This window comes from Micropterus salmoides, unplaced genomic scaffold (assembly GCF_014851395.1).
Source record: "Micropterus salmoides isolate LMB-PRFRI ecotype aquatic unplaced genomic scaffold, ASM1485139v1 Ms_hic_scaffold_1, whole genome shotgun sequence".
Classification (NCBI taxonomy): domain Eukaryota; kingdom Metazoa; phylum Chordata; class Actinopteri; order Centrarchiformes; family Centrarchidae; genus Micropterus; species Micropterus salmoides.
The window spans coordinates 64,045,211-64,071,818 of NW_024040040.1; the positions used below are offsets into that span (position 1 = coordinate 64,045,211).

The window sequence follows — 26,608 nt, forward strand, 5'->3', positions numbered from 1 at the left end:
TTTTTTATGACACCTGCCTCTTAAGGTTGTATAAGCAAAGCACCACTGCACTGAGACCAGGTCAGACAAGCCAGAGTCAGTCAGAATGCTAAAATAGCTAAATCTTATCAAAAACTACAATGCAGTCTCATAAAATAGAGAAGTGTGTATGTGTGTGCATAAAAATCCAATCCCTCAGCTTCAGCTCAGAGTAGGCCTCTCCCTGGCTCAGCTCCCCTTTGCTGGACCCTGACTCTGCTTGTACTGATTGTGCAGCTACATATGAATGAGAAGAACATCAGTAATAAATAGAACTAACAATAATCCATTTTCTAATTCTATCTATGGATAATTGCCGACCCAGCCCCTCACAGGCCCCTGTACCTGTCACTGTTTCTGGTTCCATCGTCCTTCTCCTACAGCTCCTCCTGTTCCTCCTCCTCCTCCCTTCAACTCTTGTTTATAATATATATAAATATATATTTTAGCCTATGTGCCTAAACATAAATGCATGTATAAATAATTTCGTTATATAATAATAGCATTACTTATTAGTGCCTGTACTGAGTCCTGCCTCTTCTGCGCTGCGACAGCACCTTACCACCGAGGAAGAGGTTGGTTAATTTGGATCATTTTCTTCTAAATTCTTATTTTTTCGGCAGTACACCCCTCCCCCTTCTTTCTTTTCGACATATTTATCTGCTCTGTTGTGGTTGTCACACCACCCTGGGCTGAGTTCAGCCCCTACAAAACGTATTGAGAGGAAACTTCTTTGATCGGCGCCGTTGAGCCAATCAGATTTCAGCAATAATGAGGATCGGTTCAAGTTGGACGGGCCGCTCATATCCCCCCTCAATATTGAAAGAATTATTTGGCTCATTCTGACAGACAGCGTTTGCTGCAGCTGAGCAGCTGGCCGGCGTGGTCACGGATCATTTAAAGTTAAACATAAGAAACTGAAAAATAAAAAGTCTGTTCGGCCTGAAATGGACCGGCTGTTCGGGACTCTTCCCAAAATTCCTGATGGCCAATCCGCCCCAACAAGAAGGGACTCTACTATATTATCATACAACTGTAATAGTGTTAATCTGTGATCTACAAGGTGGTCTTAATCTGATGGCCTGAGATTGATTGCTTTTGTCTCCACCCACAGAGCTGGCTGATAAAATCCTGGGTTTTCCTCATCACACTAGTTGTCATTGAAGAAACACCCTTCATCACTCTCCTGATTATTTCTTCAGGTTTTTCAGGTAAGTTGTGGATCTTAAACAGAGTTACTGTGGCTGTAATAACTTGCTAACATGCCAAGAGTGTAAAAACAGTGTTAGTGTAACATTTAGAGGAAGTTAGAGTAAAAGTACTAGTACCAAACTGTAAAAATACTCCACTACTTTATATACTGCTGGGTAGTTTATTCTACAGCAAAACAGCCGTGCAACATGTTCTAAGTGTAATGTCCATTGATATCTTATCTAACATGACATAAAATAAAAAGAATGAACAGACTTCATGATTTTAACTTCTGTGCAACTTTTGATTCTGCATGTACAGCCATTACACGTCACACCGAGTTACAGTTCTGCCCGCGTCATCAGGACTGTGCTCTAACTCTTAAAGTGACAGTTCCCTCTGAAACACTTCTACTCATTTTCAAGTTCATTTTCATCAGCTCAGAAAAAACATTTTCCAGCTGACTAGTAACAAAAACTATCAGACAAATGTAGTGGAGTAAAAGTACAGTAGATTTGCCTCTGAGATGTAGTGGAGTAGAAGTAAAGTTGCATAAAATGGAAATATTCAAGTAAAGTACCTTGAATTTGTACTTAAATTGTACAGTATTTGTACAAATGTACTTAGTTACTTTCCATTTCCTCTCCTCTCTGTCCATAACTTATATTTCCTTGTTCCCTCCCCTTCAGATCTACAGTTTAGTTTCAGGTGTAACCAACCTGTGGTGAAGTGCAGGAGCTGACAGACCCCATTCACTGCAGAAACACAAGCTGTTTAGATCAGAGCTCAAACCAGTTTGAGTTCCGAGAAAGTGAAACTCAGTCGTTGCCACTGAGAGGTGAGATGGCTCAGAAAGGAGTCCAGCTGGACCAGGACGCCTTCTCTTGTTCCATCTGTCTGGATCTCCTGAAGGATCCGGTGACTACTCCCTGTGGACACAGCTACTGCATGAACTGTATTAAAACCCACTGGGATGAAGAGGAGGAGAAGAAAATCCACAGCTGCCCTCAGTGTAGGCAGACCTTCACACCGAGGCCTGTCCTGCTGAAAAACACCATGTTAGCAGTTTTAGTGGAGGAACTGAAGAAGACTGGACTCCAAGCTGCTCCTGCTGATCACTGCTATGCTGGACCTGAAGATGTGGTCTGTGATTTCTGCACTGGGAGAAAACTGAAAGCCCTCAAGTCCTGTCTGGTCTGTCTGGTCTCTTACTGTGAGAAACACCTCCAGCCTCACTTTGAATCTCCTGCCTTTGAGAAACACAAGCTGGTGGAGCCCTCCAAGAAGCTCCAGGAGAACATCTGCTCTCGTCATGATGAGGTGATGAAGATGTTCTGCCGTACTGATCAGCAGAGTATCTGTTATCTCTGCTCTGTGGAGGAACATAAAGGCCACGACACAGTCTCAGCTGCAGCAGAAAGGACCGAGAGGCAGAGAGAACTCGAGGTGAGTCGACAAAACATCCAGCAGAGAATCCAGGACAGAGAGAAAGATGTGAAGGTGCTTCAGCAGGAGGCGGAGGCTATCAATCGCTCTGCTGATGAAGCAGTGGAGGACAGTGAGAAGATCTTCACCGAGCTGATCCGTCTCATGGAGAAAAGACGCTCTGATGTGAAGCAGCAGGTCAGATCCCAGCAGGAAACTGAAGTGAGTCGAGTCAAAGAGCTTCAGGAGAAGCTGGAGCAGGAGATCACTGAGCTGAAGAGGAAAGACGCTGAGCTGAAGCAGCTCTCACACACAGAGGATCACAACCAGTTTCTACACAACTACCCCTCAGTGTCAGCACTCAGTGAATCTACAGACTCATCCAGCATCAAGATCCGTCCTCTGCGCTACTTTGAGGATGTGACAGCGGCTGTGTCAGAAGTCAGAGACAAACTACAGGACGCTCTGAGTGAGAAATGGAAAAACATCTCACTGACAGTGACTGAAGTGGATGTTTTACTGCCACAACCAGAGCCCAAGACCAGAGCTGAGTTCTTAAAATATTCACGTGAAATCACACTGGATCCAAACACAGCAAACACACAGCTGTTATTATCTGAGGGGAACAGAAGAGCAACACTAATGAGAGAAGAACAGTCTTATTCTCGTCACCCAGACAGATTCATCAAATGGTGGCAGGTCCTGAGTAGAGAGAGTCTGACTGGACGTTGTTACTGGGAGGTGGAGTGGAGAGGGGGAGGAGTTACTGTAGCAGTCACCTACAAAAATATCAGCAGAGCAGGAAGCAGAAATGAATGTGGATTTGGACAGAATGCTAAATCTTGGGCGTTAGATTGTGACAATAATACTTATGAGTTTTGGCACAACAACAACAATAAAGTCCAAAGTCGCATCTCAGGTCCTCAGTCCTCCAGAGTAGGAGTGTACCTGGATCACAGAGCAGGTATTCTGTCCTTCTACAGCGTCTCTGAAACCATGACTCTCCTCCACAGAGTCCAGACAACATTCACTCAGCCTCTCTATGCTGGACTTTGGCTCCGTTACTCTTCTTGTGGAAACACTGCTGAGTTCTGTAAACTGAAATAGTCAGAAGTCATCTAAGGAACAGAGGGTTAAATTCTGTTAAGCATTAAACTTGTTTTGTCTTCATGTTTGTTACTGAGAGCTGGTTGTGAGATCACCTGTCAATCAAACATTATGGGCGGTACTTTGACATCTTCTCATTAGTTGTTGTGTAAATGTTTGAGTTTCTTTCAGTGGAGCTCCTTCCTGTGTCTGTTTCACTGCTCATGATGACTGTTGTTTACCTGAACCGACATTTCTCACTGTAATTATCTTCATCAAAAAGGAGATTGTTCATTATTTTCTTTGATATATCTAATATTTTGATCAGTAAAAGAGACAATATTATTGAACTGAGAAATACAGAAAACAAAGTTACAATGTTAATGAATTAAAAATAATGATTCAGCCATTATGTAAAAGGTGACTGCGACTGGATTTTAGTTTATTTTGAGATATTAAAGCAATATTTCACTAATTAACTACAAGAAAGCAGAGTGATGAGATTGTTCTCAACATGTAAATAAAGTTCAAGAAAAAATGGTTTGAAAAAATAAATTTACTCACAATCATTTCCAAATCCAAATCAATGACAGATGGAGTGAAATACTTTTTACATTTTTAAAAACTTTAAAGGCCAGGACCATTTAAACAAACAAGTTATCATTCACATCACTGGATACTGTCACTATTCGTGTTCAGGTGTCCTTGTGTATTGCTAAAAAAGTAGAGATCGTGCTCTTCTTGCTAACATCATTTATTTTAATGGGGCTAAAATGGACATTAAATCCATATTGTTCATGTTTCATTACTGTCTTTGAAGGGCCTCTTGTCTGCCTTGCACTCCCACCTGAAGCTCACAGTGACCCGTTTGGAAGTCCAACCCTCAACAGATTGAAAAGAGAGTGGTTGGTTGGAGTAGCTAAGAGATAAAGTAACATCTGGACTTAGACATTGCAGTTGTTGTTGTTGTTGTTGTTGTTGTATTGGACTGAAGTTTAATGTACAGTACATGCTTGTGCACAAAAGAACAACTTACAGTGTAATACAATCCCAGAAAAAATAAATACCACCAGTCATTGCCTCAGGAATGAAGCTGGAATGCAGCGAACACTTACACGCTTACTGTTTTATTTATTTATTTTATTTTTAATATATTTTTATTTTTCAACACACACACTTTTTATTAATTTATTTTATTTTAATTTTTAAACACATACACTTAAATTACTTTACGCTTGAATTACTTGTTTAATGAAATGTATGGGGTTGATTGTTCTTATGTAGTTTGTATGATGCTTTGGCAATATTGTTGTTACACATTCATGCCAATAAAGCTAATTTGAATTGAATTGAATTGAAAGGTGGCCCAGAGACACTGCTAGCAAACAATACATTTCATGCAGCTCTCCACAAAACGTGTTGTGAAATATTTAGTTTGACCTTAAATTTATTTCAATTTATTAAGTCAGCTGCAAATTATGTAGGAAGCGCCCCTTGGTCTCAATGACAAACAGCTTTAAATAGACTACTCTTAACATGAAACATGAAACTGAACCCACAGAAAGATTCCTATAACTGAAAGGATGACCTGCTTTTGAAGAATTCTATTCCTCTAAAAGATGAAAAGTCAAAGAAACATGAGCTTTTATGTTAATAATCATTAATCTGCATATACCGTAAGTATAAAAGTATCACACTTTATGTATATGATCTTACTAGTTTGAGCAACAGCAAAGGTGACATTTAATAATACAGCTAACTGCAGTAAGGACAGGTGTGTTGGGTAGCTACAGTGGAAATGAACAGATAATCTGAAACATTGTAATGCTGAACGTTAGTGATATACAAACTTTCATAACCTGTGTGCTCATTTTAATCATTGTATCATTATATTGTATTATGAGTCAGAAAGTAGCACAGCGCCATGGAAATCAAGGTGATTTCAGCTGTAACCTACAGAGCAACAGAGAAGTTTTCTTATAAACTTTTTCTGACTCTGAGTAATTCAAAGACAGAAGAGAAGATGAGCTGTATGGACCCGGATCCTCCTGTCCTAAAGAAATGAGGAGCAAATAGTTTATCTTCTGGAAACAACTTTATCCTCTCCAAAGACATCGAAAGCTGCAGATGAACAGTTAGAATACATACGTAAAATACAACATGAAAAGAAATAGGTGGGATTTATAAGAACAAGAAAATATAGAAACATAAAGAAATAGACAGTGAATCTTAATCTTCAGGCATAGATAAGAAGAAAGGCAGCTAAAAATACTTCAAGTTTGAATAACTGCCTCAAAGAATATATGGATGTATTACTCCAACAACTTATACCCCAACAAAATCATACTGAACAAAGCAAACTGTGGAAACGTGTAAAGAGAAACAGAAGAGCCGCTGCAGGTTCTCCACCTGACCAGTGGTGGAAGAGGAAATCAGATCCTTTACTGAAGAAAAGTACTAATACTCATTACTTAAGTAAAAGTTCAGAAGTGTTATGGATGGGCGGCGATGGTAAAGTGGATAACACACATGAATTTAGTGTGGAAGACCAGGGTTCAGTTCCCACTGTGACACATTCACCAATGTGTCCCTGAGCAAGACATTTAACCCGTAGTTGCTCCAGAGGGGTGCGACTTACAAATAGATATATAGATATTGTAAATCGCTTTGAATAAAAGCGGATAAATGTAATGTGCTATCAGGAAAATGTATCAAAAAGAAAAGCATTTTGCAGAAATGTGAATGAGGTATTGTTCCATTAGATATGATTAGATTGTTTATAATGATCCATCAGCTGCTCGAGGTGGAGCTAATTTGAACTACTTTATATATGTTTAGAGGTCTGGCCCCTTCAAAGGGGCACAAGAGAAATCTGAGGGGTCTTAGTAACAGCTACAAGCACAGTTGGTGTTTGCAGCAGATAAGAGAACATTTGAGGGGATTTGTTTTTAATAGTCTACAATCAAACACATCAGAACAACATATTTCATGTTTTGTTATGAAGTTTACTTTTTACTCTATACTTTCAGTTACATGATAGTAAACCAGCAGGTTTAAAGTAAAAAAGACAAAAGAGGCAGTTAAAGTAAAGTGCCGTCAACCCAGATACTGCTGACTGTGAAACTGTCAACCAAGTGAAAATGTTCCTACAGTATCTCCATTAAAGACTGCACATTATGGGGCCATCTCATTTTTATCATTGTTACCTCATCGGATCTCCCAACAATGAGAAATGTACAACAATTAAATATAGCGTTCATTCATGTAGCTTTGCTTAAAGTTATAATAAGAAACAAACTTTTAAAATATTTACTATACATGGAGGACTACACCATGAGATTATACTTTAGTTATTTTTGCTAAGAAGTGAATCCCACTCAACATTTAGAAGGCCAGCTAAACCTGAAGACCAGGAACCAGTCTTTATCTTCTCCAGGTGACAGAATACTGCACAGCAGCCTCTCCAATGAGGGAACAGAGCAAGTCTGTGCACAAGTAGAAACTAGAGCTGTGTCAGCCTTTCTCAGGTTACGAAAGGTTACGATAGGTCGGTAACTCTGTCCAGGTTTTCAGAGGCTTTCACACAAATATCTGAGTATCTGTGTTTGTTGCTGAGCTTATATCCGAGTTAGTCAGTGAGTACTGATTTCTGACTAACAAGAGAAGCGTCATTGCAACTAAGCAGTCATTCATACAATCTTTTGTAAATAAATGAAAGTAGTAAATGTTTCATGGGTTCCACTTTCCAGCTGAATACACTCATTTCTGTTTATCTTACCATGTTTGTAGCATTGTAGATCCTTGAGAAAGTGTTTTTGTGGAGAGAGAAATTAAACCTACAGTATTTCACAGCGTAATCTTTAATGGTGAGGAAAACATAGGAAACATTCGACTCTCCCGAAGGATCTTTAGGACAACATACAACTAGAGATGATCAGTGGAATTCTAAATAAAAAATGCAGAACAAAAAAATACTTTACATCTATTCCTTGTATGCACGGTGAAGCATGTGTCATTTGTCCTTCAGTAAATTAAAACATATCTGTGTACACAATCAACAGGTTTCCATGGAGGCACTCCAGACTGGTGTGTCCTATGGCAGATGGGTCGCAGAGTGGAAGGTGGGGCTCGAGAGCATCTGATCACGGTGATCCTGAATCCATGGAGGATCCAAGAGGATGGTCTGGCAACATGGATGGAGAGGCAGACGCAGGGTGGAGTAAGAGCTGTGCGTCCTCGATTTCTAAGATGGAGCTGTACGAACTGGAAGACCAGCCGGCTGTGTGTGGATGTGCTTGTAGGGGCACAGGACAAAAGGCAAGAGGATTCATCACCATCAGGCCTTAGGTGGGTCTCTGTTTGGGTTTCAGCAGCTCCACTGTGGCTCCAGTGGCCAGCAGGTGGGACAATTTGGTGGATGTGGCCGTCACGGCTCCCAGGAGCCATCGGCATTTGGACGCCATACGTGTATGAAGCAAGGGAGGCTTCGTCGTGATGCACAGATCCGTGGGTATGGAGGACATCCATCAGGTGGTGCAGGCCCGTGGTGAGCTCAGATACTTCCTGGTTTAGTGTTGTCATCTGGGTAGAGAGCGTACACAGTTTAGTTGCACTATTAAGAGAAAATGTGGTAAATTACAGTACAGCTTGTTCTATTCTGCCCAATTTAAATCCCCGCACAGAGATTAGACAAATGAATCAGCTTCTGTCTTTAAGGTTTAATCTGAGACTCATGTGATATTTTGCTGACAAGTGCTGTTGGACCTCTAGACCACTAGATGCCACTAAAACTGAATAATGAATAAAATTTAAAAAATGTATTTTATTATTATTTTATTTATTTTCAAGTAATGAGATGCACAGAGAATAAATATAAAAAACTTTACACTGTAATGCAATCCAACACAACCGTTTAAAAAAAGTCTGCCTGTGGGAAATTTATTTCTTCTGTTTGCTGATGAGACTGAGCCAATGTACTGTATCATAAACTACAGAGGGTGTAACTGAGGGGGGAGAATTATTAGAAACACTATCCAACGAGGGTTAAAATGAAGGGCAACTGGACTTGGTTGAAGATACTGGAAGACGTTTCGTCCCTTATCCAAAGGACTTCTTCAGTTCTGACTGACTGGCAGGGAAACTCAGCTATTTAACCTCAGTGGGGTCGTTGGCCCGGGTCATCGATACCGCTGGTTCGTTAGTGTTCCTTGTTGCTGTGACGACAGTCGTTACAGTCGTTGAGACTACCTGTGGCCAAGACTGAACGACCTTCGTTGGTATCTTCACCTGAGGCCAATAGTTTACGTTTGTTGAGTTTCCTGGGAAGTGATGAAAGGACAGCATTGTAAGTGGGGGATAAGTGGTGGCGTAGACCCCCTCCCCTGTTCAATGACGGCTTCTCAACCCTGGTGTAGATGCTTCCCTGACACCTCTTTCAAACCATCCATCTTCTCTGTCTAAAATGTGCACCTGGTGGTCCTCAAACGAGTGTCCTCTGTCCTTCAGATGTAAGTAGACTGCAGAGTCTTGACCTGAGGAGTTGGCCCTTCTGTGTTGAGCCATGCGTTTGTGTAGTGGTTGTTTAGTCTCCCCAATATACAGGTCTGTGCATTCCTCACTGCATTGGACCGCATACACTAGATTGCTTTTCTTGTGTTTGGGTGTGCGGTCTTTGGGGTGGACCAGCATCTGTCTTAGTGTGTTCTTGGGTTTAAAAAACACAGGGATGTTATGTTTGTTAAAAATCCTCCTGAGTTTCTCTGATACTCCAGACACGTATGGAATCACAATGTTGTTGCGTTTGACCTTCTTTTCCTCCTCCCCTGTAGTTTTGTTCTTCTTGGATCTTGTGGCTGTTTTCACAAAGGTCCATTTAGGGTATCCACAGGCTGTAAGTGCCCCCTTCAGGTGGTTCTGTTCCTTCTCTCTGGCTTGGGCGCTTGTTGGTATGTTTTCTGCTCTGTGGTGCAGTGTTCTCATGACCCCTAGCTTGTGCTCCAGTGGGTGGGTTTTCTGTAAACACCAATCTGCAGGCTCCTGTCCTCTTCAATGTGTACAGCGCATGGAAGCCATCTACACCAGGGTTGAGAAGCCGTCATTGAACAGGGGAGGGGGTCTACGCCACCACTTACAATGCTGTCCTTTCATCACTTCCCAGGAAACTCAACAAACGTAACCTATTGGCCTCAGGTGAAGATACCAACGATGGTCGTTCAGTCTTGGCCACAGGTAGTCTTAACGACTGTAACGACTGTCGTCACAGCAACAAGGAACACTAACGAACCAGCGGTATCGATGACCCGAGATAACGACCCCACTGAGGTTAAATAGCTGAGTTTCCCTGCCAGTCAGTCAGAACTGAAGAAGTCCTTTGGATAAGGGACGAAACGTCTTCCAGTATCTTCAACCAAGTCCAGTTGCCCTTCATTTTAACCTTCGTTGGATAACTATGACCTGGATGACTGAGAATCTTCATAGACAGATTAGAAACACTGTTTAATATACTGAAATGTAATATAGCACCACCACAAAGTACAGACTCAAACTGCACCATCAAACTGAATCAAACAGTGCTGTCAACACCAAATAGATGTTCTCTTTAAGGTACATTGTTGTCATATTGCATTGCTTTACTTGTGTTTTATGAACTGAATATGATGACAGCTTTCACAATACCTGAGACCTGAAGGCTTTTGCGGAGCCCCGGACTCTCTCTCAGCTGAGGTTGGGGCTTGTGTGGCTGTAGGGGATAAGCTCTGCCCGTGAAGGCCACGGCTGAGGTTTGGTAAACAGCAGCCAAACTCAATCCCCAGGAGGTTCCCCTGGGAGATACGGCCAACTGGGCTGCTGAAGCTGTGTAGCTGGAGAGGGCGACGGGAGCGGGTTGCTGGAGTGAGGTGGACGGAGTTATCAGAGTCCCCTTGTGTTTCCAAAATAGAGGGGCGCCTGGGTTCCTGGAAACAGTAAATACAATGTGCAGCATTAGGGCCTTTTCACACAGGAATTCATTTTCAATGGGGGGCGCAGACATGCTCGTCTCACGCACACGCCCGCTGCCTTGAACTTTTATGTCTTGTACTTGTCTTGAACCTTTATTTAGATGCTACTTGTAACAATACCTTTCCATTGTAAAATGCTCGATGAGCAATGTGAAATATTACCCTTTTTTTTAAAGGCACTGATGATTCCTGTGTCTTTTAGATCTTAATAAGTTACTGCTGATGATATCTGGCTGACACGGCTTTGAAAATCGGACACTGCACTTATCAGACGTGAAGTGTGGAAAAGATCTGACAACGTGTGGCCGAGGTGATACAGTTACTTATTTCGAAACGTTGAGTCTGTAAATACGCTTTCTAATTTTGGAACATCGAAAATCGACACATGGCCACGGCAACGGCGTTTGACAAAACCTCAAAAGCTTTGCAAATTACCACAGCAGGGGTCTTTAAATAAATGCTGAAGGATTTCATATTCAATTCAAACTGGTTACTACACATGTAGGAAAACACTGGATGAAGGTTTGTGTGTTGGTGGGCTCAGGTTGTAGCATACTCAATGAAAGTGTTGCGAGTTAGGAATCAGGGGAAAGAGTTTTCTGTCACAGGTTTACCGTTGTGAGAAATGGAACCCCAAAGTAAGTCAACACCAGTTTTCTGTGTGTGAGAGTATATTTAGCACCTGGTCCTGGCTGCCCTCACACAGGTTGTAGATGAGGATGCCTGAGACGAAAACACTGGCATACTCGGGGTAGAGTCCCAGCACCTCTTTCAGGTGACGCAGATTGATATACTGAAGGTGAGTGTGTGTCAGCACTTTCACATCAGCATTGGTCTTGATCACCTGGTCTGGTCCAGGCAGGTTCCCTTCTCCTAAAATCAAAACAATAACAACATTTCTTTCTCCATGGTGAACCACATAAACACCTTAAACATGAGGTTAAAAAAAAGTCACTTGACCACAAGACAAACCTAATGTTGCCAGCACCGTGGTGTCGTTCAGCACCTCCAGAGACCCGGAGCAGACGTAGTAGTTGGCATGCAGCACGTCGCCCTGACGGATGAGGTACTCCCCGGGGATGCAGAAGGAGGATTTTATATGGAGGGAGAGTGAGCGCTGGCAGCCACGACTGGCCCCCGCAAAGACCGGCAGCTGGAGGATGTCCCTATTCCGATGCATGGCGATGTCGACCCGCAGCTCATCAGGGAAGTTGTGCAGGAGCTGGGGATGTGTGACAGATGTAATGAGCTGTGACATTGATTGATAATTAAGGAATGGACTCCAGTTACCCTTTTTAAATTTCAATAGGATGTCAACTGGCCACGTGCTGTGAAAGATCATTGACAGTTACAGCAGCATATATTGATCATCGACTGTACAACGGCTGTCAGAGCTCAAATGCCATCTAAACATTGCCCTGAAGTTTCTTTAGGGCAGACAGCACAATGTACAAAAGCATGACATGTCAACAACAATGAAAGGGATTCCTACCTCGTTGACATCTATGCCACTGTTGACAGACCATGTGGACTGGAAGTACTCCAGCATGCGATTTTCGAGCTGCTCAGGCAGATGGTGGAGACGGATGAAGTCCTTCAGGTCCTTCATGCTTGTGTCGTAGAGAGAACGGCATGAGTACATACGCTGGATGATGATGGTCACGTTACTGAACTCCAGGGCGTACATCAGCGCTGTGTGAGAGAAGGAAACAAACAGCATAAAAGACAATAAATGTTGCTATAAAGGCTGAATATTTATATTTCTAGATAAAGTTTTATTCTGAATGCTGTTTATTTTAGGCCACTGGTTCCCAAACGTTTTCAGCTCAAGACCCAAAAGAGAAATCTGGTGTCTCCCTGGAACCCAAATTTACAAAAATACTGCTGTATATATCTACGTTTATAGACAACGGATAAAGGACAAACCATGAATTAAAAATGCATATAATTTATTTATAAAATATTATTTCATAATAAAAGTAAAGAAAAACAACAATTTTCCTTTCTGTGTCTCACCCCTTTCTCAACTCCCATCATTCTTCAGCACCAACATGTCTTTTTAAATGATGCCGACCTGAAAGTAAGTGGCTGGTTAAAGTTTTCAGCCAGCTGGTCTATACTCTGGGATCGCTTTTTCAAAGTGTTGTTCTGAGGTCATACCGAGCATTTAGTTTGTTCCTGTATTTGTTTGTCAAGGGATGCTAAAGTCAAAATGCCAGATTCACATCATTATGCGGTGCCTAATTGAACCAACACATCTTGAAGGGCAGTGAAAAATGTCTGAACGTTCCCCAATACTGCAAATGTTTCGTCTGGAACATTTGCCTGTGCAATTTATTCGTTTTAAAACTTTCATTACTGAGCACTTCCCCACATTTTACACACTGAGGCATCTCCTCTCCCTTCTGAATGGCTTTGGTAAAGCCAACTTTAATAAATCGACAGTGGCAGATTACAGACTACGCACATAGAAATTCTGTATGAATGTGGACAGCAGATCAGGTTAGGGAGAGGTGAGAGAGAAACCTCACTCAGCGTCTCAGCTGAACAGACCAGAGCAGCAAAGAAGAACGCTTATTCACATACCTGTATTTACATGTTGCAACATTATAAACCCAAAGTTTGGGAAACATGTTTTTAGGTTATTACAGTTTGAACTGGCAAGAAGAGAAAAATGACTTTTCTTTACTTTCAAACTCTTTCTGCTTTAAAATAAAATATAGTTTTATATTGATCACTACCCAATTATCTAGACTTGTTACTGTTTATTTACTTAATGATCCACACAGGGGCCACAGTAATTTACAGCTTTGTTCTGACATGAATAAAAATGAATAATTAATTATCCTCTGTGTTATTGCACTAATAATTGCCTCCTCAGCTAAAATACTTTAGTTTATTGGTATGTAAAGCCGGCAACAAACTGAATCTTAAAGGCCATCCAACCCACTTCCTGCTGAATTTCTTGCTCTGGCGTGCTGAACAGAGGCCCATACCGCCAACAAACATGGTGCAGATGCAGAAGATCTTCTCAGCAGGGGTGTTGGCACTGATATTGCCAAAGCCCACACTGGTCAGGCTGCTGAGGGTAAAATAAAGGGCAGCGACGTAGGAGCTGTACATCGACGGGCCCCCCGCCGTGCTGTTGAAGAAGGGCATATCCCGCTGTTTGCTCAGTTCAATTAGCCACCCTTGAAGGAGGAGGTAAAGGATGAGACAATAACGGTTCATGTTACTTATGTGTCTGTGTGGTAGATACCTGACCTAAAGACAACAGTCTATGTTTGGGTCTGTTTGTTTGTATGTGTCAGAAAGAGATTTTCAGCTGTGTCAGGAGTGTTACTTATTATTAAGTTATGATCTAACCTCCCTATAGACACATATAAAATACTGACACAAAAGTATACAATCACACACACACACACACATTACATAGGCGACTGGACCAGAACTGGGCTGCACCAGCTGTGTGTAAGTTCTCTCCTAAGTTAGGACATGAAGTTGACACTAGATGCTTAGTAACTGCTAATTAGTTTGTAACTTGTAGCAGAAAAATGGCTGTTTACCATTAGTGAGTTTAGTTCTGTGACATTTTATGATTTACTCCTACGTTGGGGCCTGTGTAACTATTTAGTTGTTACTTAGAATTATGTTGTAACTTATCTCTGTGGTGCAACCACTTTTATTCTAGTAATGCATAAATCACAACTTCATAGTAATTTATGTTCTAACTAGGTTAAGTTTGAACTTACATACAGCTGCTGCGACAGGCTGCAGATGTTTCATTTTGGGTTTTTATTGTACTCCATGTTTTAACACACAAACAAGACCTTTTGTGTTGTTTTCTTGCAACCAGAGAGAAATGGCCTGAAGTGCAGGTGCAGCTGCCGTTGCTATGGTTACCTACAGTTAAATCTAAATGTTGTCAAATAAACGGATTTTAGTGATTTTTTAAAAATATAAAAATTATACATCATACTATCTTATTAGTTTTAGGAAACTATAAAATTACCCAAATTGCTGGATCTCTTTAACCGAAGCACACACATTTAGACTGTTCTATGATCTCCTATAATATAATAATAATAAGAGGAGGTGGATCCCGGGTGTCGGACTGTGAAGATGAAATCATGTTATCATCTGGTTGCTGCTGTTTACATTCACCCCATATAAATAACTATATTGTTTTATTTTATTTGTTACCATATTTTAACATAGGACTATTATTTATTACTTATTTAAATCTCTCTTTACTGATGCTTGATGTTTGTTTGAAACTGCCAAAGGTTCAGTAGTTTTTACTTGTCTTCCTGCAGTGAACATCACAACAGATTCACAATTGAAATGTGAAAACTGATGCACCACACAAGAGGGCGCCTTCATCCTGCTAACCAGGGAAGTAGTGGAGGTTAAAGCTCCTCAGGAGCAACATAAATCTGCACCAACCAGAGATGATTGACTCCTGACTCAAACTGAGACTGAACATCTTGCTTTCAGACGTCCTTCTGATGAACTGAATACAGCAGTCCATTTGGATATAAACAGTCCCTTAAGAACCCTATGAAATTCAAAATATACAGTAAACTATATACAAATATCTAGATTTTAAAGCAGATAGTGCAGAGAATCTTGCTTCCTCTTGTGAGGTATCTTGTCGATTAAAGCAAACCAGGTAGTCTTCCGTGTGTGAGATCTGCACTGTTTTCTGGGGTTTATCTTTTGACATCGCCTACTACGGGGCAGCAGCCGTGCAGTCACAAATCTAGATCAATGAAACACCTATTAGTTTATTTAAGTTTCGGAGAACTTAATATGACCACCACTGTTTTCTGGGGTTTTTTCTTTTGACATCACCCACCGCAAGGGCTGCAGTACTGCAACAACAAGTCTGGATTGAAACACCTGAAACCTATTAAGTTTGAAAGATTATGATAGTATGATTTTTGTATTACCAAAATTATTGTGTTTTCTTATATTGATCTCTGATGTATTTTATAGGTAGAAGTTTATATGTTGGTTTATCATTTATTAAACTAGACCTGATGTGTGTGTTTTTTGGAGAGGTGCAGAAACAGGGGTTCCCCTTCGAGGGAACTTGAACTGCGTCGGTTACGACACTATGGGAACGCCTCTAGGCGAAGCAGGTCTGAACGTGAATGAAATCACTCCAATCCTATTGGCTTGTTGCTAGAACGGTAAGGTGTGACGGAATAACCGGAGGAGTATAAAGCACACCTGTACACACTCATCATTAGCTTTTTTCTATTCAGCAGGCGCTCTGTATGTTGTTGAAGAAAGCTCCAGTCCTACAAGCAGCGAAATGTCTTACCCGAGGAAGAAGTCTACCAGCATGTCCGGCAATCAGAGGTACAGAAAGTGTGTTTTTCCTTGCCCTCGGTACATCACGGATGGAGATTCACATGAGATGTGTGTCTCATGTTTGGGGATGGAGCACGCCCGGGCAGCTCTCGAGGGGGCTGCCTGCGGCCATTGCGAAACCCTCACCGTGCGGGTACTGAGGTCCCGCATGGCTCTCTTTTCGGAGGACGGCCGGATGTGTTCTCCCCGTGGGGCGGGCCCGGCGGCCGCTGAGGCGGCCCGGCGGCTTCACTCATGGGGTTCACAGCGTGATCTGTCGGAGGATTTCGGGACGGCTGAGGCTTTTTCCCGACCTTCGCCCGCTGGCTCCGACGCTTCCTTCCCTCGTTCGGGAGCCCGTTTCTCGGCTTCTCCCGCTCGCGGGTTGGATCCGGAGACGCTGCAGCAATCCGACTCCGAGGAGGTGGACGTGCTCAGCGCAATGGACGATGACTTCCGGGTGTCGGGGCAACGTCATCAGGCTGCGCCCGACTATGACGAGCTGCTGGAGGTGGTGACTAGAGCCGTGGCTAAGCTCGACATCGACTGGCCACAGGAGGAGCAGACACCACAGGCCAGTGGGAAGCTTGATGAAAGGTTTCTTAAGCACCACGCACCACCTCCACGCCGATCTCTGCCTTTTTTTCCTGATTTACATGATGAACTGAGTAAATCATGGGGCAGACCCTTCTCTACACGGCTTTCCACACCCCGATCACTTAATTACAGCAATGTGATGGGGGTTAGGGACCGTGGTTATGGGAGGATGCCTCGGGTGGAGGATGCGCTTGCGAGCTATCTCTCCCCTCGACTTGCGTCCTCCCTGGAGAAGCCGGCGTTACCCTCCAAGCCATGTCGCACCACATCCACGCTCGTGGGGAAGGCGTACATGGCAGCGGGCCAGGCAGGTGCGAGCTTGCACACCATGGCGGTGCTTCAAGCCTACCAAGCCGACCTGCTTCAGGAGATGGTTAAGGGGGGGGGGGGAGTTTTTTCTCCCCTCCCGCACCCCCCCCACCCCCCCCGGAGGCCGACCGAGGTCCCCTCCGCCGTGGCAACAGGTGATGTTATCCCGCCGTTTACACGTTCAGGACGCACCTGCCACCAACGAGTCCGCACCGTACTGCCTGCCCCGAGGGTCTGCAGGCGGACGGCATCCCGACTCACTCACCGTGGATCTTCGGCGGCTCCCCCCTGCCGTTCTGGGGCTTCAGGGGTCCACCAGAAGATCACACGAGACACCGACCACCAGCCCCGAGGGGCTGGTTCCGTTGGCAGACTTTGCAGAGGCTTGGCCGAGCCTGACGAACATTTCTCCATGGGTCCTGCGCACTGCCATAGATGGGTATCGACTACAGTTCAGAACCCGCCCTCCAAAATTCAACGGGGTGGTTTGGACTGTGGTCCTACGCGCCCGGTGTTGGGACAGGAAGTTCAGACTCTGCTGAGGAAAGGGGCCATGGAACGTGTCTCCCCCCCAGACAGAGACGCCGGTTCTACAGCCGGTACTTCATAGTCCCCAAGAAGGACGGAGGGCTGCGCCCTATTTTGGATCTGCGGGTTCTAAACCGGTCTCTGAGGAGATTCAGGTTCAAGATGCTCACCATCCCCGCCATCGTGTCGCACATCCAATCCGAGGATTGGTTCGTCACGATAGATCTACAGGACGCCTATTTCCACGTCTCCATCCGTCCTTCTCACAGGAAGTTCCTGAGGTTCGCCTTCGGCGGTGTGGCTTACCAGTATCGGGTTCTTCCATTCGGCCTGGCACTTTCCCCTCGCACATTCACCAAGTGTATGGATGCAGCACTGGCCCCGCTGAGGCTCCGGGGCATCCGGATTCTCAACTACATCGACGACTGGCTCATCCTGGCCCAGTCTCGAGAGTTGGCGGTTCGGCATCGAGATGTCGTTCTGGCTCATCTGCGGCGTTTAGGGCTGAGGCTCAACGCAAAGAAGAGCGTGCTGGCGCCCACCCAACGGACTACGTTCCTAGGGGTTGTATGGGATTCGACAACGTTGCGGGCACAATTGTCTCCGGCACGTGTCGACACCATATTGGCCGCCGTGAGAGGGGTGAAGTTAGGCCACGCCGTCACTATGAAACACTTTCAACGAGTGTTGGGTCTCCTGGCAGCTGCGTCTAGCGTAATACCATCTGGACTACTGCACATGAGACCCCTGCAGTGGTGGCTAAGGAACAAGGGTTTTTCCCCGAGGGGAAATCCTCTCCATCTGATTTGGGTTACGCGCAAGTGTCTTCGTTCCCTATCAGTTTGGAAGGAAACTTGGTTCCTGTCCCAGGGGCCCGTGCTGGGAGGGTGTTGTCGCCGGCTGGTTATTTCGACAGACGCCTCTCTCACGGGCTGGGGCGCGGTCATGGACGGCCGCTTTGCAAGGGGATCCTGGCAGGTGCATCTATCCGAGTGGCATATCAACTGTCTCGAGATGTTGGCAGTGTTCCAGGCTCTAAGGAGTTTCCTGCCCGATCTCCAAGGCCACCACGTCCTGGTTCGTTCCGACAACACAGCGGTGGTGGCCTATCTGAATCACCAGGGCGGTCTGCGCTCGCGCCCTCTGGACAGACTGGCGCGTCAGATCCTCCTGTGGTCCCAGCAGAGGTTACTGTCGCTCAGGGCGATGTATCTCCCGGGGACGCAGAATCAGGGAGCAGACCTGCTGTCGAGGCAGGGGCTGAGGCCCGGGGAATGGAGACTTCACCCCGAAGTGGTGGAGCTCTTGTGCGAAGAGTTCGGCCCCATAGACGTGGATCTGTTTGCGTCTCAAGAGACTACGCACTGCCCGCTATGGTTTTCTCTCGTTCCTCCAGCCCCGTTGGGTCTGGACGCCATGGTACATTCGTGGCCGAGGCTACGTCTGTACGCTTTTCCCCCAGTTGCTCTGCTCCCGGGGGTTCTGGAGCGGGTCCGCCAGGACAATGTCGGCCTACTGCTCGTAGCCCCGTTCTGGCCAACCCGGGTGTGGTTCTCGGACATCATGTCGCTCCTGGACGGCCCGCCGTGGCGGGTCCCTCTGAGGAGAGACCTGCTGTCCCAGGCGCAGGGCCGGGTTCTTCACCCTTGCCCCGCCATATGGCGACTGTGGGTCTGGCCCCTGAGGGGGCACAGTACCTAGAGGCGGGTCTGACAGCCGGAGCGGTCGAGACCCTCCTGAGTTCCAGGGCCCCGTCCACACGGAGGATGCATGGCCTGAAGTGGAGTGTTTTCTCCACTTGGTGTAGGGAGCGGTCGGTGGACCCTGTTACCTGCCCGGTGGTTCAGGTACTTGAGTTCCTCCAGGACCGGTTCTCTGCTGGTCTTTCCCCTTCCACCCTCAAGGTGTACGTGGCAGCTATTTCGTCTTTCCACACCCCTCTGAGGGAGGGGTCCTTGGGGAAACTTCCCTTGGTTGTACGTTTCCTCCGTGGTGCCCGGAGGATGAGACCTGCGACTCGGTCCAAGGTTCCCTCTTGGGATCTGGCGGTGGTTCTTGGGGCGTTGGCTGAGGCCCCCTTCGAATCCCTAGAGTCAGCTGAGGCTAAGCACTTGACCCTCAAGATGGCCTTTCTCCTTGCTATCACCTCTCTGAGGAGGGTGGGGGATCTCCAAGCGCTTTCGGTTTCCCCGCAAAGCCTGGAGTTTGCCCCGGGGAATATTAGGGCTATCCTGCACCCTCGTCCAGGATACATCCCTAAAGTGCCTTCTTGTGCGGCAGGGTCCACGGTGCTGCAGGCATTTCATCCTCCACCTCATGTGACGGCGGAGGACGGGAGGCTTCATCTGCTCTGCCCGGTCAGAGCACTGAGTATTTACACTCTGAGGTCCTCCCGTTGGAGGAAGGCTGACCAGCTGCTAGTGTGTTTTGGGTCCCCCAGGGCTGGGCTCCCTGCATCCAAACATACGATTAGCAACTGGATTGTTCAGACTATTTCCCTGGCCTATCAGGTGCGCGGTTTGCCTTCACCTGTGGCTGTGAGGGCTCATTCTACCAGAGGCATGGCGGCCTCTCGAGCCCTCCTTTCCGGGGCCTCTTTGCAGGATGTTTGTTTAGCGGCTGGCTGGGCCACTCCGCACACATTCATTCGGTTTTACAGTCTTGACCTTCCTTCGGCACCTGGCACTCGTGCGCTCTCCACTCGTGCCACTTTATTGCACACAGGGGCAGGCGGGGTTTTCGGCACGGTTTAGTGGGTATCTCGTTCCCATAGTGTCGTAACCGACGCAGTTCGAGTTCCCTCGAAGGGGAACGTCTCGGGTTACGTATGTAACCCTGGTTCCCCGAGAAGGGGAACGAGAGACTGCGTCGGCCCGCCGCACCTCTCTCCCCGCCTGAAGCGCCTGCTTCATAGTTTAAGCTAATGATGAGTGTGTACAGGTGTGCTTTATACTCCTCCGGTTATTCCACACCTTACCGTTCTAGCAACAAGCCAATAGGATTGGAGTGATTTCATTCACGTTCAGACCTGCTTCGCCTAGAGGCGTTCCCATAGTGTCGTAACCGACGCAGTCTCTCGTTCCCCTTCTCGGGGAACCAGGGTTATACGTAACCCGAGACGGTCTCTGCATGATCAAATAAGGACCTGCTGCTGTTTGTTTTGATTTAGATTTATTGCCTTTCTCCACCTCTCACTCGCTGTAACTAACATGACCCACATAATATACAACCCAGAGGAAGAGCCATCCACTGACACTAGTTACAGTAAAGTTACTTACTGCGGTCTAACTTTTAGAAAGTGTGACACAATCTCATTAGACCCTGTCACACTTTTTCAGGAGGATTGTGCCAATATGCGTCTGGCTGCGCTGAATGAAGTAACGTTACGGAGTGTTGATCTGCCTCTGAGACGGGAACGTTGAAGTAACAGAGCCGGAACATGTCTGGAGAAAAGCCACAGCCTGCGTGCTGGTGTTCTTATTGCAGGATTTCTGCATGAAAGCGGTTGTGTTTCGGATTATGCTCGCTCATGAGTTCAAGCGAGCACGCGTACGAGCACACGCCTGGTTGCAATCTTAAAACCGCACCGCTATGGCCGCTGAAAACTCCATAGCGCCCCTTTAAATTGCTCATAGTACCTTACTACCCCACCAGAGCACTGCGCTCCCAGAATGCAGGGTCACTTGTGGTTCCTAGAGTCTCCAAAAGTAGACTAGGAGCCAGAGCGTTCAGCTATCAAGCTCCTCTCCTGTGGAACCAGGTTCCAGTTTGGGTTCAGGAAGCAGACACCATCTCCACATTTAAGAGTAGGCTTAAGACTTTCCTCTTTGATAAAGCTTATAGTTAGGGCTGGCTCAGGTGAGTCCTGAACCATCCCTTAGTTATGCTGCTATACTGCCGGGGGATTTCCCATGATGCACTGAGTGTTAGGAGTGTGGTTTTGTGTCCTTGTCCTTGTCCTTCCTGTTTAGGTCCGTTTTTGGTTCTGTGTTTCTCTGTGTAGCCTTGTTATTTCATTCAGTCTCGTGTTCTAGTTTACTTAGTATCTGTTTTGTCTCTTATCTTAGTTCCCTGTTCTGTGACTTAGTTAATGTCTTTATGTTTAATCCTAGCTTCAGTCTGTTTTCCATGTTTGTAGTTTATTTGTGATCTGTCTGATTGTGTCTGAATTTTGTAGGTTTGTATTCTGATAACTGTTGTTGTGATTTGGCACTATATAAATAAAATTGAATTGTGGTTGTCACACCACCCTGGGCTGAGTTCAGCCCCTACAAAACGTACTGAGAGGAAGCTTCTTTGATCGGCGCCATTGAGCCAATCAGATTTCAGCAATAATGAGGATCGGTCCACGTTGGACGGGCCGCTCATATCCCCCCTCAATATTGAAAGAATTTTTGGCTCATTCTGACAGACAGCGTTTGCTGCAGCTGAGCAGCTGGCCGGCGTGGTCACGGATCATTTAAAGTTGAACATAAGAAACTGAAAAATTCCTGATGGCCAATCCGCCCCAACAAGAAGGGACTCTACTATATTATCATACAACTGTAATAGTGTTAATCTGTGATCTACAAGGTGGCCTTAATCTGATGGCCTGAGATTGATTGCTTTTGTCTCCACCCACAGAGCTGGCTGATAAAATCCTGGGTTTTCCTCATCACACTAGTTGTCATTGAAGAAACACCCTTCATCACTCTCCTGATTATTTCTTCAGGTTTTTCAGGTAAGTTGTGGATCTTAAACTGAGTTACTGTGGCTGTAATAACTTGCTAACATGCCAAGAGTGTAAAAACAGTGTTAATGTAACATTTAGAGGAAAGTTAGAGTAAAAGTACTAGTACCAAACTGTAAAAATACTCCACTACTTTATATACTGCTGGGTAGTTTATTCTACAGCAAAACCGTGCAACATGTTCTAAGTGTAATGTCCATTGATATCTTATCTAATATGAAATATAAAATAATAAGAATGAACAGACTTCATGATTTTAACTTCTGTGCAACTTTTGATTCTGCATGTACAGCCATTACACGTCACACCGAGTTACAGTTCTGCCCGCGTCATCAGGACTGTGCTCTAACTCTTAAAGTGACAGTTCCCTCTGAAACACTTCTACTCATTTTCAAGTTATTTTCATCAGCTCAGAAAAAACATTTTCCAGCTGACTAGTAACTAAAACTGTCAGACAAATGTAGTGGAGTAAAAGTACAGTAGATTTGCCTCTGAGATGTAGTGGAGTAGAAGTAAAGTTGCATAAAATGGAAATATTCAAGTAAAGTACCTTGAATTTGTACTAAATTGTACAGTATTTGTACAAATGTACTTAGTTACTTTCCATTTCCTCTCCTCTCTGTCCATAACTTATATTTCCTTGTTCCCTCCCCTTCAGATCTACAGTTTAGACAGGTGTAACCAACCTGTGGTGAAGTGCAGGAGCTGACAGACCCCATTCACTGCAGAAACACAAGCTGTTTAGATCAGAGCTCAAACCAGTTTGAGTTCCGAGAAAGTGAAACGAAAGTCGTTGCCACTGAGAGGTGAGATGGCTCAGAAAGGAGTCCAGCTGGACCAGGACGCCTTCTCTTGTTCCATCTGTCTGGATCTCCTGAAGGATCCGGTGACTACTCCCTGTGGACACAGCTACTGCATGAACTGTATTAAAACCCACTGGGATGAAGAGGAGGAGAAGAAAATCCACAGCTGCCCTCAGTGTAGGCAGACCTTCACACCGAGGCCTGTCCTGCTGAAAAACACCATGTTAGCAGTTTTAGTGGAGGAACTGAAGAAGACTGGACTCCAAGCTGCTCCTGCTGATCACTGCTATGCTGGACCTGAAGATGTGGTCTGTGATTTCTGCACTGGGAGAAAACTGAAAGCCCTCAAGTCCTGTCTGGTCTGTCTGGTCTCTTACTGTGAGAAACACCTCCAGCCTCACTTTGAATCTCCTGCCTTTGAGAAACACAAGCTGGTGGAGCCCTCCAAGAAGCTCCAGGAGAACATCTGCTCTCGTCATGATGAGGTGATGAAGATGTTCTGCCGTACTGATCAGCAGAGTATCTGTTATCTCTGCTCTGTGGAGGAACATAAAGGCCACGACACAGTCTCAGCTGCAGCAGAAAGGACCGAGAGGCAGAGAGAACTCGAGGTGAGTCGACAAAACATCCAGCAGAGAATCCAGGACAGAGAGAAAGATGTGAAGGTGCTTCAGCAGGAGGCGGAGGCTATCAATCGCTCTGCTGATGAAGCAGTGGAGGACAGTGAGAAGATCTTCACCGAGCTGATCCGTCTCATGGAGAAAAGACGCTCTGATGTGAAGCAGCAGGTCAGATCCCAGCAGCAAACTGAAGTGAGTCGAGTCAAAGAGCTTCAGGAGAAGCTGGAGCAGGAGATCACTGAGCTGAAGAGGAAAGACGCTGAGCTGAAGCAGCTCTCACACACAGAGGATCACAACCAGTTTCTACACAACTACCCCTCAGTGTCAGCACTCAGTGAATCTACAGACTCATCCAGCATCAAGATCCGTCCTCTGCGCTACTTTGTGGATGTGACAGCGGCTGTGTCAGAAGTCAGAGACAAACTACAGGACGCTCTGAGTGAGAAATGGAAAAACATCTCACTGACAAGGAGAAAAGTGGATGTTTTACTGCCACAACCAGAGCCCAAGACCAGAGCTGAGTTCTTAAAATATTCACGTGAAATCACACTGGATCCAAACACAGCAAACACATATCTGTTATTATCTGAGGGGAACAGAAGAGCAACATATTTGAGTCAACAACAGTCTTATTCTCGTCACCCAGACAGATTTACTGGATGGTTGCAGGTCCTGAGTAGAGAGAGTCTGACTGGACGTTGTTACTGGGAGGTGAAGTGGAGAGGGGGGCGAGTTGATGTAGCAGTCGCATACAAGAATATGAGCAGAGCAGGGATTTCGGATGAATGTGAATTTCGACACAATGACAAATCTTGGGCGTTAACATTTGACCAAAACAGCTTTAAATTTTGGTACAACAAGGTCCAAACTCCTGTCTCAGGTCCTCGGTCCTCCAGAGTAGGAGTGTACCTGGATCACAGAGCAGGTATTCTGTCCTTCTACAGCGTCTCTGAAACCATGACTCTCCTCCACAGAGTCCAGACAACATTCACTCAGCCTCTCTATGCTGGACTTGGTCTTTATCACCCTCATGGAAGTGCTGCTGAGTTCTGTAAACTGAAATAGTCAGAAGTCATCTAAGGAACAGAGGGTTAAATTCTGTTAAGCATTAAACTTGTTTTGTCTTCATGTTTGTTACTGAGAGCTGGTTGTGAGATCACCTGTCAATCAAACATTATGGGCGGTACTTTGACATCTTCTCATTAGTTGTTGTGTAAATGTTTGAGTTTCTTTCAGTGGAGCTCCTTCCTGTGTCTGTTTCACTGCTCATGATGACTGTTGTTTACCTGAACCGACATTTCTCACTGTAATTATCTTCGTCAATAAGGAGGTCATTCTTTATTGTCTTTGACATAGCTGAGATTCTGTTCAGTTAAACAGACAATCTGAATGAACTGGAAAATACAGAAAAGAATATGTGGCCATCTTACTCCAGCAACTTTTAGTGTAATGTAATCATACTAAACACAGCAAATTGTGGACACATCTAAAGAAAAACAGAAGTGGACAGAGCAGCACTAAAGGACATTTAAAGTGATTTGATTTAGAATCACGTCACTGGCAAAAATCTGAATAATATAATGTTTGTAATCTTTACAGCAGTGACTAAAGTGTATGTATTTCATGTGCTGTATTTGAACTGTTGTAATCAATAAAAAGTTTGATTAAAGTGAATTACAGGACAACTCATTTCAAAGTGAGGAGCTGTTTCCAACCCCTCTGATTCTGAGAAGAGTTGACCTCCTAAAAACTGAAGTGACCAGTGTTTTAAATGAGGAATGAGCTTTATTGTAAACAAGTTTAACAGCTGTCACAGCCCGGCTCATGGACTGAACAAAAACAGGAGACACACGGGTAAACTAAATAACAAAGTGATTTATTAATAAGAAAATAAGCAAAACCAATGAGTGGGAAGAGTCTGTAAAGTCAGTAGTGTAGGGAGTGGATGAGTGAAAATGTGCTGCATGGATGTTGAGCTGTAAAAGCAAAGACATGAAACCAAACAAACAACAGAAGCTGTAAAATAAAGGAGGTCCCCCTCAGACTAACTGCTGCTCTGGCTTATATACACATGGGGCACACCGGGCCCAGGTGTGTCCCACTGATTACCCTGCCAATCAGGTCTGCAGCCCTGGAGACCAAGAGCACACCAACAGCAGTATGAACCCTGCAGAGGGGCTGTCACACAGCTTTGTGCATATAAACATTAAAGCAAAGTGAGACAACATGTTTGTCTGTCTAACTCCACTGCTTACACTGAATGGGGCAGAGACAGAGTTACCCCATTTCACATGCGTTGACTGATGAGCATACCAAAAAGTTAGAATTCTCACTAGAAATTAAAGGTTTTAGAAGTATCAATAAAACACAAAAAATGGTGGAATTATGCCTGTTATACAAATCTAAAATCTCCTTCAAAGCAAAAATACACATCTGCGCCGTGTTGGCAAAGATGTTTTACAGTTATTAATTCTTTTGATTTCTTTCCAGAATTCATTAGGACAATAGTCTTGTAGTTTCCTTGCAAGTGAGTCAGACCTCCTTGTGTTATTAGTTCTGTTAATACAACATGGAGCACATTCAGCAGGAGGCTTTCTTTCTTTTCGACACATTTATCTGCTCTGTTGTGTTAGTTTATTTGAAGATTTTCAGTCAGGATTTAGAGTTCATCATAGCACAGAGACAGCACTGGTGAAAAATACTAATGACCTCCTAATTGCATCAGACAAAGGACCTTTACTGGTTTTATTAGACCTTAGTGCTGCATTTGATACCATTGACCATCAGATCCTATTGCAGAGACTGGAACATTTCATTGGCATTAAAGGAACCGCACAAAGCTGGTTTAAGTCCTATTTATCAGATCGATTTCAGTTTGTACATGTTAACGATGAGTCCTCCATGCATGCCAAAGTTAGTCATGGAGTTCCTCAAGGATCTGTCCTC

At 44.8% G+C, this 26,608-nt stretch overlaps 4 protein-coding genes across 4 annotated transcripts; 2 read left to right on the top strand and 2 right to left on the bottom strand.

Moving 5' to 3' along the window:
- The first annotated feature begins 1,144 nt into the window (after positions 1–1,144).
- On the top strand, positions 1,145–4,808 carry LOC119897989 (tripartite motif-containing protein 16-like). Its single transcript, XM_038712065.1, has 2 exons — positions 1,145–1,229; positions 1,899–4,808. The coding sequence occupies exon 2, from the start codon at positions 2,053–2,055 to the stop codon at positions 3,739–3,741; it is 1,689 nt and encodes a 562-aa protein (XP_038567993.1). The 5' UTR covers positions 1,145–1,229; positions 1,899–2,052; the 3' UTR covers positions 3,742–4,808.
- Positions 4,809–7,489: 2,681 nt separating this feature from the next.
- Positions 7,490–12,327, bottom strand: LOC119891125 (potassium voltage-gated channel subfamily H member 4-like). The gene is made up of 5 exons (XM_038702499.1): positions 12,211–12,327; positions 11,691–11,940; positions 11,401–11,591; positions 10,396–10,673; positions 7,490–8,301 (listed from the first exon to the last, which is right to left on the bottom strand). The coding sequence occupies exons 1-5, from the start codon at positions 12,325–12,327 to the stop codon at positions 8,298–8,300; spliced, it is 840 nt and encodes a 279-aa protein (XP_038558427.1). The 3' UTR covers positions 7,490–8,297.
- On the bottom strand, positions 12,140–14,000 carry LOC119898850 (potassium voltage-gated channel subfamily H member 4-like). Its single transcript, XM_038713134.1, has 2 exons — positions 13,669–14,000; positions 12,140–12,410 (listed from the first exon to the last, which is right to left on the bottom strand). The coding sequence occupies exons 1-2, from the start codon at positions 13,947–13,949 to the stop codon at positions 12,383–12,385; spliced, it is 309 nt and encodes a 102-aa protein (XP_038569062.1). The 5' UTR covers positions 13,950–14,000; the 3' UTR covers positions 12,140–12,382.
- An 8,924-nt stretch (positions 14,001–22,924) lies between these two features.
- On the top strand, positions 22,925–25,336 carry LOC119898021 (tripartite motif-containing protein 16-like). Its single transcript, XM_038712126.1, has one exon. It carries the CDS (start codon positions 23,051–23,053, stop codon positions 24,725–24,727), a length of 1,677 nt encoding a protein of 558 aa, XP_038568054.1. The 5' UTR covers positions 22,925–23,050; the 3' UTR covers positions 24,728–25,336.
- Positions 25,337–26,608: the final 1,272 nt, after the last annotated feature.